The 12713-nt window shown below is 44.4% G+C and overlaps 1 protein-coding gene across 2 annotated transcripts in view; it reads left to right on the forward strand.

Annotated features, from left to right (window-relative positions):
* Positions 1-12713, forward strand: part of SLC35F4 (solute carrier family 35 member F4) — a 125871-nt gene that overhangs the window by 89887 nt on the left and 23271 nt on the right. For both annotated transcript variants that reach the window (XM_075712821.1, XM_075712822.1), the window contains exon 2: positions 12004-12192. In XM_075712821.1, the coding sequence (XP_075568936.1) occupies positions 12004-12192 (189 nt within the window). The remainder of the gene's footprint in view (positions 1-12003; positions 12193-12713) is intronic.

Consider the following 12713-nt stretch of genomic DNA (forward strand, 5'->3'; position numbering starts at 1 on the left):
TTTAAAGGAGCAGTGTTGCGGCCGGGTGAGCTGCCTTGCTGTGCTGGTTAACGGGGTGATTAGCTGCTCTTTATTTCCTGAGAGCTCCTAGCACAGACCGGGCTCGTGTCACAAAAAAAGACTGTCCCTACCCCATAGCTCTAAGACAACTCACAAGCTGTGGTTGCCTCTAACTTAACCAGTCCGACTGCTGTCAGGCAGAGTCTTAACCTTCTCCCCATGCCGGGCTGCAACAGCAGTGTCGAATATTGCACTGCCTGTTTCCTCAGGGAGGGAAAATCCAGTCGTCATAGGAGGAAAGGGCAACAGACTGGAAGTGACTACATGACAGCACCTGTCAGATCCGACAGGCTGGAAATGGAAAGGTTCTTGCTAGGGATGAAGCTGGCCAACCTGAACTAATACTGGACCCATACATTAAATGTGAGCGTGTGCAGCCGGTTTTACAGATCAGCAAAGATTTTGGCAGGGATTCCCAAAGAATCCGAATGGGGTAGGGCAGCCAGCTTCCCAAGAGCACTGTGCCTGTCCCCCCTTTCCTTCCCAGGCATGGGGAGGGCACGTGGAAGAGACGCCACAGCAGCTTGGGCTCTGGGCCTGTGTGCTGGGAGGAGAGCAGGGGAGCAGCGCTCTCTATGTCGGCAGTTTTAAAGCAGTTGAGGTTTGTGGCTTCCAAGATATCTTCTGGTAGAACCACAGAAACTGCTGACTCCTGGATAGTGGAGTGAAATCCAGGCAAGAAGAGCTCCTTCAGTGGTAAAGAGGCACCCAGATGTTTGCAGATCACTGGTCAGAAAACACTGCTTATGTGGAAAGAAAGGGAGCAGAGACAGCTGCCGAGAAGGGTTGGCATGTGGGCTGAGCGGTTCTGGAAGATGTGAAGTGTGTGTTGAGCCGAGCCACAACCACCAAATACTTTTGGGAATGTGTCTTCATCTCAGTGTGGCCAGCCCTCACTCCCCAGCACGGCATCAGCTACAGTGAGAGGACTGTATGTACACGAGTGCCTGGGCCAGGTGGGTTGTATGGATGCTGCGTGGAGGGGACTTATCCCAAATGTGCCATCATGGAAGAGTAGGGGTGAGACCTGTCGGAGCTATTGCCCCAAGGACAGTGGAGAAAACAGTCGGAAGTATCTCCTGGGGTTACAAAATGCAGCAGTACAGTGATAAATAGTTACTTTTGGCCCAGCTGCTTACCTGTAAAATGTTCTTTGAACCCACCCTTCCTCAAATGTGCTTAATTAGACTCTAAGTCAGGCAAGGAAATTGAAGCATGTGCTTAATGCATTACCACAGCTCTGCCATGGACTGAGCCTGAGGCAGTCAGACTTGGACTCGTGCAGATGCATCTAAGTGTAAACCTTGGTAAGTACTGAGAAAGTTGTCTGAGCTTCCTGGAGTCAGCAGGAGAGCAGAACACCTCTGAGAGGTGATTCATCTCCTCAGATTGGTATCTGAGAGAGCTGGAATGAATCACTCTCTGGAGGCACCCATCAAACAGGAGAGGCAATAGTTTGTGTAGGAGATGAATACAAGCAATTTGATATTGAGTTGTGTGTCAGTGTGCTGACTGCTTTTACACTCGGATCTTAGGGGACCTATGAACCAGCCTGGATTTATTGCAGTGTTTCTTGAAAGTCGAAGCTATATCATAATTATTTAATAATGAGATGCATATGAGTGATTTCTGGAGTGTCCTGGGTCTAAACTCCTTTCACAACAACTTTATGTCAAAGCAGCCTCATGGCTGTCATTTGAATCCACTTTTGATTTACTGCAGTGAAAGTGAAAATGAGAGTTTAACTCAGAATGTCTGTTTCTTTTTAGAAATGTCAGTAAATTTTAGCAGTGACCAGATTAATTTTCAAAGGATTTTTTTATAGAGACTCATAACCTTTTATTTTGGAGTTAAGTGTATATAAATTGTGAAACTTGGAGGCACATGTGGTATAATTTATTACCAAGTCTGTAACAGAGGTTTTCTTTAACAGGATGGTGTGCAGCTTTGAATCAAAAGATTTGTGTTTATCTGTTGGTCAGTCAGTGCTGAAGAGGTGAAAAGCTGGTCTGATCCCAGGCCAATGAATCCTGCGACTGGCTTCAGTTGGTGTCGGGTCAAGCATATCACGTAGGTTTGTTGCAGCGAAGGATATCCCTTGAAATGTGTGTTCAAGGGACTCATTCAGAAGTTTTTGAGGTGGTCTCATAGGGACTGTTTATGCAAGCAAAAGCTTAAAATAAAGTCCTTGCTCCGGAGCTAGAAAAAGGGGTCAAAGGCTTGTAAGTCCCTGGGGACTGTTCCCTCAGACAGGTATGTGTAGGCTTCACCTGAATAAAAACATCTGAGGGTCCAGCTCCCTCCTCCTCACCGGTTGTCTGGTGCGGAAGTACCCCCGTCGTCCTCCTCAGAGGCTGAGCCAGAGCTCACTAAAATCAGTCGGTCTTCCCAGGAACCGCATCGGGGATTGGATCAGTCCCCATGAGCTGGAGTTGTTTGCTGTCACGGGCTTAGCTTGGCTGGACACCGGGTTGCAGACGTACTTCTGGATGCCTCTGCGCTGCCCTCTCCTTCCTCTGCAGCAGCGGGGCACTTGGCTTTCTCCAGCAGCACTTAGATGGAAGGTTGCCCTCCATTCATGGTGTAGAGGGGTCTTAAAGTCTTTCACACAACTTCTTTGCGAGTTGCATAGGTAGTGGAGGGGAGTGTATTTGTGTGCCTGGTGCTGCCCTTCCCAGGCTTCATTCTGGATACAGTGTCCAGATGGGTAAGGAAGGAGCAGTAAGCAGAGGCTCTTTGCATGGGAAAGGTTCTGCGCTGAAGGAGGAGATGTTCATACCCTTACTGGAGGTCACTTTTCTAACTCCAGAGTTGTCACAGCTAAGTATGAGATTTTGACACCGTGTTTGTTTTTCAAGGCGAATGGAGATGCCCACAACATTTTCTGACAGCAGAATTCAGTCTGAAACATTCCACTCCAAATGGATGTTTTAAATCTTTTTTTGTAGATCAATGTAGATTGTTTTGTGTAGAAGTTGTAGCAGTTTTGTTTTCAGCACATAAAAATCATTGTTCATTTGCAGCACTTTCTTCTATGTTCCTTCAAACTCTAAATATTTAGCTATGTCATGCCTGCTAACTTTAAAATATATGTAGCCGGTATGTTTCAAAACACGTACTCCAGCTGCCAGTTCCACTAGAGATGTTCTTAAATAAACTTTTTTTTCCAATTTCTGTTCTGACACCCCCACGCTGGTGCTGGTGTATTATTTTTGGTGTCAAATCAATGGAATTCCTTGTCAGTGCTTAAACAGAGGCAGTGATAAATTTGTTTGAGTTATGCTGAAATGAAAATGGGGAAAAAAGTCTTTCTGGCTTAAAGTGAGTAAGGAGGAAAAAAAAGCCAGGGAAAAAAATATTTTCATGCTTTGAACTATACTTTCAGTAAAATTTAGATGGATGAACAAGTGGAACAAAGATTTGAACAGAGATTTGGGTTTTTTAATAGTTGTCTTTATGTGTTTTGAGGAAGGGTCTCGATCCAGAGCCATACAAAGAGGAGCCACTTACTTCAGGAAGAAACAAGCTGAGAAGTCCTCCAGAGATAGCTGGCCATTACGCTCATGCATCAGGGCTCCCAAAAAGGCAGCCTGCAGGTTGCTTACAGCCAGCAAAGCCTTTATATGCTTCCTGCAAAGGTGGTTTTTTTTTTTTTTTTTCGTTTTTTAATGATTGCAGCTGTTGAACGTAGTGGATGTTGCAGCCTGGATTCATTTTGTGCTGCAGTCCCCAGTCAGAGGTTTTAGGACACAGCATTGGATGCAGACCATGCACATCATATGCCCTGGTTTGCCTGGAAAGCATCCATCTCAGAGCAGGTTCTTCATAAGAAGAACATGTAGCTGATGTGAAGAAAGATGGATTTACAGACTTGCAAGTGTTTATCAGGTTTACATGCAGAAGCCAAGGCATCAAGCATATGGCACTTAATATGGGAACCCCAGCCTCAGTGATCAGCAGCCAGCTGTGGGGATCTGGGGAGATGAGAATCAACCATTGCACGAGTAGAGGCCTTTGTGCAACTTATTTAGCAACAATTTCCCACTTTCCTTATCTGCAAGAGGTGAATAATCATATATATACCTACCCATATGACCTGGCTGTATTGAGCATAAGTGGAAGTTCCTTGACTCTTCAATATATGCGTGTTAAATCTCAGTATTATTACTACTCCTACTTCTAACAATAACACGGTACATTTGCATGTACTTTGTGTACAGATCTCACCATCTTTCCATTCCAAGCACAGCCAGTGTGTACAAATGCTACACCTCGTGTTGATGGGGCCTTTCACAGATCTTGAAGTTTATATGAACAGATGTCACTGATGTTCTGACTGCAGATTTCATCTAGCAGATTGTATCAGGCACTGGGACGGTAACATGATGTAGCTTCCATATTGGCAGTGCAGTCCAAAACCATCTTCTGTGTGGCAACCAAAAAGGCTGGGAGCAAATACACATTGCGGGTGCCAGGACCAAGTGGAATCCCAGGTTGTTTTCACAACTGATGTGGGCCATGCACAGATGGCCCTGCCCGATTCCGATTCTTTTAATTTAATTCTGAATTCCTTAAGTTGCCAGATCTCGTAGTGTTAGATGCAGATGCACTATTAGCTCTTTACAGTTCTTTTGCTCAAAACTGACTTAGGGTATTGCAGTTGGCAGAGTTGGGCACATCTCTTCTCTTTGATTTAATGGCGCATTCCCAGCCTATCCAGTTATTGTCAGGTTTTCTTGCTGTTTATGTATTGGTTTAGATTGTTGTGCTTCTTTTCCAGATCTTAAGTTGTAGGTGGAATCAAGGTCCACGGCCCTGTTGTTCAGCAGTCTGGATCTTAAATCAGGAGAAGTTAGCACCTCGGGACTAGGTCCCAACACCATTACCATCATAAAGCCAAGGAGATGCAGGGCTGGAAGGTGACTTCAGGTGACATCTGTGTCATCCCTCCTCTAAGGCAGAGTCAGATACACCTTGACCATCCCTGTCAGGTATCTCTGTCATTTGTCTCTCCTGTGAGACCGTTTTTCAGGCACTTAATGGTCACTGTGATCAGAGCTTTCCTTCCCCCCATGTGTGATGTGGGACGTGAGGGTGGTCTTTCCCCAGATGGCTGGATGGTGTAACAGGGGGAGACCATGTCACTGCCGTCACAGTGTCTGCGCCCATCTGGAGTGCAGTGCGTTGGCCGTGGTTGGAGTGGGAGGTGGGGAGCCACGTGGGTGAGATTTGGTACCTAAGCGCAAGATGTGACTGGTGTGTATGGGGGGGGCATTTTTTTGACTGTCTAACTTGGATTTCCTCCCCTGACAATTAAGGCTGGAGCTGCTCATCTGGAAGGGTAATTAGGTGCAAGGGTGTAGCGTGATACATCCCTTGATCAGGCACTAAGTTAGTTATAGGATGTGTAATTTAAGTTATTTATTCCCTCTGCTGCCTCTTTGTTCACTTTATTGCAAGGGTAGGAGGGCACGTGGAAGTTGTTGAGATTTCTAATTGTAAGTGAAGTTGCTGTCTGCTGATTTGAAGTGAACGGCTGTGTACAGACACTGAAGGGATAATTGGCAGAAATTGCTGATGGATGTTGCTGTTAAACTACAACAAAAATATCTGTTTTTTTGCTTTCTGCTCTTGACAATAGTTAATCATAGTACAAGAGAAATGCTGTACACCATCACTGAGTCATTTGTTTTTCATTAAAATCTGAAAATCTTTTTCCCTTAGGACAAAAAAAGAATTGTTGTAACCTTCTCATCCCCTTCAAACATTAAAACTTCAGAACAAGCAAATAGTAAATAAAGAAGGCATTACTCTGAACAGACATAATATGCATAACTCTGATATACAGAGACCATTGCAGTGTCTCAGAAGGATGTGTTTAAATGGAGAACATGGTCTCCAAATGTCTGGAGAAAATTATTTTTCTTCACTGAACAAGAGATGCTTATTCCTCAAACCTTCTTTGCTGTCTGCAAAGACACCCTCCCTATTGTTTGTTTGGTTGGTTTTAGTAAATGTAAGTACAGATTCATGTCCTGAGTCAAACTGCTGCTTCTGAACTCATTAAAAGTTGGGGAGAGTTTGCCCTTCAATTTTAACTCCGCAGGTCAGCTATTATCTTCAGGTACGTCATTGTATGCCCGGACAGCTTGGCTGATTGTACTGAGTTGCTGTGGCTTTACACCACTGTAATGAAGGGCAGGACTTGATTTTACAGGCAGTCCCTTTGGGTGAAATGAACTAAGCTATGGACCTAACTTGCTGTTGGATTGATGGTGTTGGATAGCCCTGCCCCCAGCGGTGTGCTAACATTAGCAAACAATCCAATTAAAGGCATGGCTAATCCAACCTAATGAGGTTTTATTGTTGTAAAATGGACAGAATAAGCTCTCTTCACCTCTACCAACAGCAGTGCAACCCAGTCCCCTTTCCTGTAGGTCCATGTGCACCTGATATTTCCCTGGCCGTGGAATTCACATCATCTCTTTACTGTGCGGCATTAAGATGAGAATTTCGTTGCAAAAGTCTCCAGGCCTCACGATCATGAACTGACTGTTATCAACGTGAGCCTGTGTACAGGCTGCTGGGAACAATAGGCTTGTGATGTGTGAGTGAGTCCGTCGTCGCCGCGGATGCTCACTCTAACAGGTAGCATTGCAGTGTAAAGGAGATGTTGTCAATTCTTTCATCGGTGCCCAATTTAGCAGGAACATTCAATTGACGTACTTTCCACATAACACCAGACTGGCTTCTACCTCCATCCATCTGTCAAAATCCAGCAATTGTTTCCGTGGCAGAGGTATGAAGACATCGTTTTGTCAATGCAAAAACAGTGACCTATTAGGAGCTGAGATTTTGAGGACATGGTAAAATAAGCTTATATTAATACTAAATGAGTAAAAGGTAGATTGTAGATGCCTTGACTGACTTTTTGGAAAAGCTGGTCTCTCTCCTGACTGCAGTGGTAGCCACAGGTGACCACTGCTCCACAGGACTTTGGGAACATAATGTGAAGAAACTGTCCAGCTCATTTACATCACCTATTTAACCATCGATCTAGTTGTGTAATCAAAAAAAAGAGTATGTATTTTGGCACATACCAGCAAGCCAGATGTTGGTGTCTCTAAATAAAGCCAACACTTTGTGTTGGTAATCCACTGTCATGAATGCACGGGTGGCTTTCAGAAGGGAATTCAGTTACCTGTTTGAGAGGTTCTATACTTACATCAGGCCAGTTGGTTAAAAAAGAAAAGAAAAACAAAAAATCAATTCTGTGATGACCTGGCCATAAAAATTACTGCCAGGGCTGCATTTTTATGTTGCATTGATTATTTCACTGGCAGTCCATTCGATCTGTTTTTAGTAACAACTTTGAGACCAGAAAAGTTGTCCCAAATGAAACAGCATGGGGTTTTTTTCTATTCCAAGCACCGCTGTCACATGCTAAGTGTGTCATATACATGAAGATAATCTGAAAAGAATTGTTTTTGAACCTGAAAGCATAATCCCTTCTCTCCAAGCCCCCTGCAAAATAACAAAGTTTTTTTTCTAGCCAAGGTGAGGACACATTTTCTCACTGTGTGCGCTGCCTATGGAAATCCGTATACGAACGAAAAGCCACGAGTCATGTATCGCATCTTTCAAAGGATCAAGGGGCAAGGGAGCTGCACATAGTTTACAGATGGATGGTGAAGATGGTTGTCAGGACAAGGCATGTGCTGCTGGTTCCTGGTTTGAATGGACACGGTGGCGGCAGCAGTAGCGCACGGTGGTCACCTCTTCCCGCAGCTGGGGCTTAGAATGGTGTTCAAGAATGTGAAAAGCTATGGACCTCAGTGATGTTAATCGTGTGGTTTAGTTTAGTCACAAGTATAATTACTTTGCTGAATTGAAGTACACTGGAATAAGTATATAATTAATGCAAGACAAGGACGGACTTTGTTAGAAGCATGTGGAAAGCCACAGGTTCCCCTTGCTGGTTTCCCTTTGGTCCCCATGTACGGAGAAATGGCTTTACTTCTTACGCTATAAAGCATCTGCATTTGCAAGGCAAGGAAAGAGATTTGTTGAAACAGAATAATAAACTAAAAATAATCTTAAAAAATGGGAAGGAGCAGGAGTTTGTTTTTCTCCAATAATGAAAAGTAATCCAGATGGATTTTGCTTATTAAGACATGCTTGATACAATCATGTGTAGTCCTTTCCAGTTCTCCCTTCCCTCCTTTGTCAATCCCATGGACTGAATGTTGCTTTGACACTCAATTATAACCTCCAAGTAATGAAGGCACACTTCTAGCAGCAAGATCTGGCAGTCTGGCAAGGTTTTTCCTGTTTCTTAGGTTTTTTTCAATCTCTTCCAGTAGCATTCCCTTGAAATATCAAATGATGCCCAGAATGTAGATTCATTCTCACCCATGTGTTCATGCTCAGCATTGACTGTGTCAATCTACAGAAACTGTAGATGAGGCTTCTGTACACAGTGAGTTACAGATATTTGCTGCAACCTCTTACATGGAGTAGTCAGGTTAAAAGAAGGTCAGGTCAAGTAGTCAGGTAGAAAGTCCCACCCAGTGTAAACATCTCCGCTCAGGATGGTTGTCCAAGGTCAGGTTGGACGGGGCTCTGAGCAACCCGATCTGGTTGAACGTGTCCCTGCTCACTGCAGGAGGGTTGAGCTGGATGGTCTTTAAAGATCCCTTCCAACCCAAACCATTCTGTGATTCTGTTATTCCCTGTATAGTCACAGGGAGATGCAGATAGTCCCAGGGCACTATTTTTCTCATCCTGAGGCTGACATCTAAAAAAAGACAAACGAATCTGACCCAGGCAGTGTCACTCCTCCTTTGCTGTGGAGGAGGTGTATTATGGTGCCTTTTTAGTGCATAGTTGCTTCTTCGTTTGCACGTGGCAAGTTGTGGCAGCGCCCTGCTGTTGTCCTTTCTGGGGAGGACATGGTCTCACTGCCTAAGACCATGAGGTCTCCATAAACGTGTGGGATTTATGAAGGTATACGGAAGTTCAATGGAAAATGCTGCTCTTCATCCCTCTAAATTTGGAGGGTCTTAGTGGATCCCTACTCGATAGCTGATAATTGTTGTGTGAGACAAAGAAGCGGAGTTACATGAGTTCTGCCTTCCCTTCCTCTCATGTGGGGTAACATTGCACACATGCGAGGTTTCATTGCTGTACTGTGTAAATGGTGATTTGTTGTCCTTGCTGCTGATACCAGGTTTGGATAAGTTAGCCCAGCATATATCTATTCACCTTCCCTGTCAAAGTATACCCTTAAAATATGTTCAGATTCAGTAGCATTAGATGGCCTAGGCTTTCTAGCTGTAACAATGAAATATTGATAAATTGCTGTGCTATCTGATTGCTTTCAAGCATAAGGGAAGAAGAATTCAGTAAATCAAGCAGTGACTTTCGATTAAATGCAATCTCTGGAATTGCAGTTTTGGTCTCAACTGCTGCGTTTCTCAATGTACAGGAAAAGATTGATGCTTCTTTGTGGTACCAGATATAACTCAGAGCTCTTTTTGCATGTGAGGAAAAATCGGTTTCCTTGAAATTTTGGTTGCGGATCACCTGCTAGACTTCTGCTGAGTGTAATGTGAATCTTGATCTTCTTCTAAATTATATCTGAACTGAGGTGTAGCACGTGTCTTTCAACTTAATGAAATCTCTTTAAATGATGCATATCAAAGTGAGTAATGATTTGGGTCGAGGCACCTTGGTGGCTGATTCTCTGAGGACAGGCAAATGCTTGCTGAAAATAAAACTGCTTTAAGTTGGGGACCTGAAAATTTGGAAGTGCCTTTTTCGGTATTTAGCCCAAAAAGTACTGATTGTCTTAATCTCATGGAGGCTGGAACTAAATTTCAGCTGTCAAATAAAGGTGTTATGCTGCTTCTGGTGGGGTGAATGGCCCAGGGCTGCCATTTCTAATGTTCTTTTCAACCTCAGACTGACTTGCAAGATGTTTACAAAGTAGGTAATGTTATCCTGGTTTGTTGCAAGTGGGAGGAGTAAGGCTTGCAGTTACGAAATGAGCGGAACAAAGTCTTGGGGGGAGTTGTGTGGCAGCTAGGTCATGATTTTCTCCATTAAAAAAAAATATATGGGGGTGAATGGCTTTTTAAAGGCCTGAAAATATCCAGTAGGCTCTAAAAAGCTCTGTAGAGAGTAATGCTCATCAAAAAATGAGGAGAGATGATACAGTGCTTAGGCATCATATAGGTCTTAATTCTTCAAAGTTGACTTTTGTGGGTCTACTGTTGTAGACTGTGGCTTATATATGCCACATTGAATTTGTAGAACTATGTGGCAAGGTGGGATCTGGACTTGGGCATCCCCCTTGTGTCAGAGTTCCCTCATACTGGACAGAGGAGAAAGGGAAGAGGTGGGTGGGTACTTGGTGGGTAAAAACTGATCTTGGAGGCTCTAAGTAGGCCGAGAGAGGATTTTTCTGTATAATACCATTTTCTACACGTCCTCCTTTGCGATCTTTGTAGTTAGACCTAGTGAATCAAACGTAGCTTTAAGTTCATTGAAGGTTATATGAACCCTCTGAACTTCCTCTGGCAAAAGAGTGTTGACTTGATTCATGTAGTGTCTTGAGTCTTGAAGACAGTCCTTGCTTTAGAGTATACTTTTATGTTGTTGTTTGGCATGGAGTTATTTGCCCCTAGTATACTTGAATGGCTCATGTTGCAACAAATAATGTTGCCCTCTGAGATGTCTGCCATATTTGTTGCACATGTGGCATCTTGCACATGGGTTTTGTGTCTCTTTTTGTATTATTTACAATGTGAAATAGGTGTGATTGTCAAATTAAGTCCTTCCAAGTCATGGCAAGGTCAGTGGCTGCTCTGGGTATATGCGTCTTCCATATGTTTAGGTAAGATGGTCACCAGCTGAAGTAGCAGCTGCAAACAAGCAGTGGGTGATCTCAACTGACCATGAACACACATTTATACTTACCGAAACGGCCTGTCATCTTGACTTTCTGAGAAGACGACTCTCTTGCGCTGCTCATGTGTTGACCTCTTATGCAGACACCTTCAATAAATTTGGGACTACATGCAAGATCACCAGGCTCACTCTGCTAGATTCCAGCACTGCACTCTTTTCTGTTGTTTGCTGGTTCTTAATCCAGCCCTTCAAGCTCTTACTCGTAAAATGTGGTGTCCTTCTCACTGGCAAACTTTTCATCTGGTACCACTGGTATTTCTGGGACCTGGGTCTTGTCTGCTGCCTTGTGCCTCTTTACAGCCTCTGTGTGAAATGCAGCATCTTGGTGTTGTCTGCACCCAGCAGAAGAAGAAAAAGCAACTTCTCTGAAGACGTGGAGATTCTGATTTGGTGCATGTAAAGGCTTAAAACTGGCATCTTCGATGGTTTAGCAGAAGTCTTCATCCAAAACACCCGTCAGTGGCCGCGGCTTCGTTGCATACAAGAGTCTCAAGGATCATTTTGGAGGATGGAAAGGGGAAGCTCTCCTCTGGAGAGACTGTCACCACTGACCCTGGGAGGCAGTGGTTCGTCAGCCCTCCTTTCCACCCTAAGGGAGAATGGTGACCTCTCCTTTTGCCTGGTTCAGTGTCAGTGCTCAGGAAGGGGCCCACGTGAGTACAAATCCCTTTGCCTGTTCGGACCCCATGGATGGAGCCGTGGGACTAAGAATACACGGCAGCATAGGGCTCTCATTTCTTCAGGGGAAAGACTGGTTTTCATACAGCACCTTTTTTTCTGTAAGGGGGGAGAGAGTTAAGTATTTATTTACTTATTTACTTTATTCTGACCAGAGCTGAAACCTTGATTTTTGCAGTGTGCTTCCTTTCTCCCGCTGAATCATTTGTATGCATTTCACTGACAGAGTGTTTGAAAGCCCCGCTTTCCTCCAGGGAGTTTACAGCCAAACTGATGCAAACTCTTTCTTCTCAGGTGCCTCACGATCATCTGTCATCCAATGCAAGCCAGGAGGCAACTGCCCCAGCAGACACAGAGGCATGACTAGGCAGCTCTCCCCTCTATCTGTTGCTGAAGATTCTGCTGCTCCCATTCTTGAGCTGCAGAATCGAAGTCCCTCGGGAATCTGTCGGCACAGCAGAGTCGAGAGGCAGAGCAGATCAGGTAGGCATAACAGCCGCATTCCCGGCATCACAGCATGCCTGCGAAAGGCCTCTTTCGTCTGTTTTTTGAAAGATGGTGCAGAGTCTGAGCATGTTGACGTTCGTTTACAGTGCTGTGAACAGGAAGGCCATATGAAAGTCCTTTCTGTACCTGTGTGCAAACTGGGGTTAGGCGGGAAGGAAGCGATGATGGGAGGAAAAGGCCTGGGCCACAGTAGGAACGTGTAATGTGTTAGATATCTGAGAAATCATAAGTAGGTATAGAAGATCTTGAAAGGATGATTAACATTAGCACACAAGTTAGTTTTTACAGAGTGGTTATGTTTCATCAGCTTCAGCCTGGCCAGAGACCAGGACCCCTAAGAGCCAGCCATGTTCCTTCTCAAAGACAATGACAGGTCATACCATGGATGGTGTGATGAAGAGGAAGAGAAGCAACAGATGGAAGGATATCTAGGGAAGACCATCACAGTTCAGATCATCGATCAGCTGCACATCAGGGCTTCTGTCAGGAATGTGTCA

This window comes from Pelecanus crispus, chromosome 6 (assembly GCF_030463565.1).
Source record: "Pelecanus crispus isolate bPelCri1 chromosome 6, bPelCri1.pri, whole genome shotgun sequence".
In the NCBI taxonomy this organism is placed as follows: Eukaryota; Metazoa; Chordata; class Aves; order Pelecaniformes; family Pelecanidae; genus Pelecanus; species Pelecanus crispus.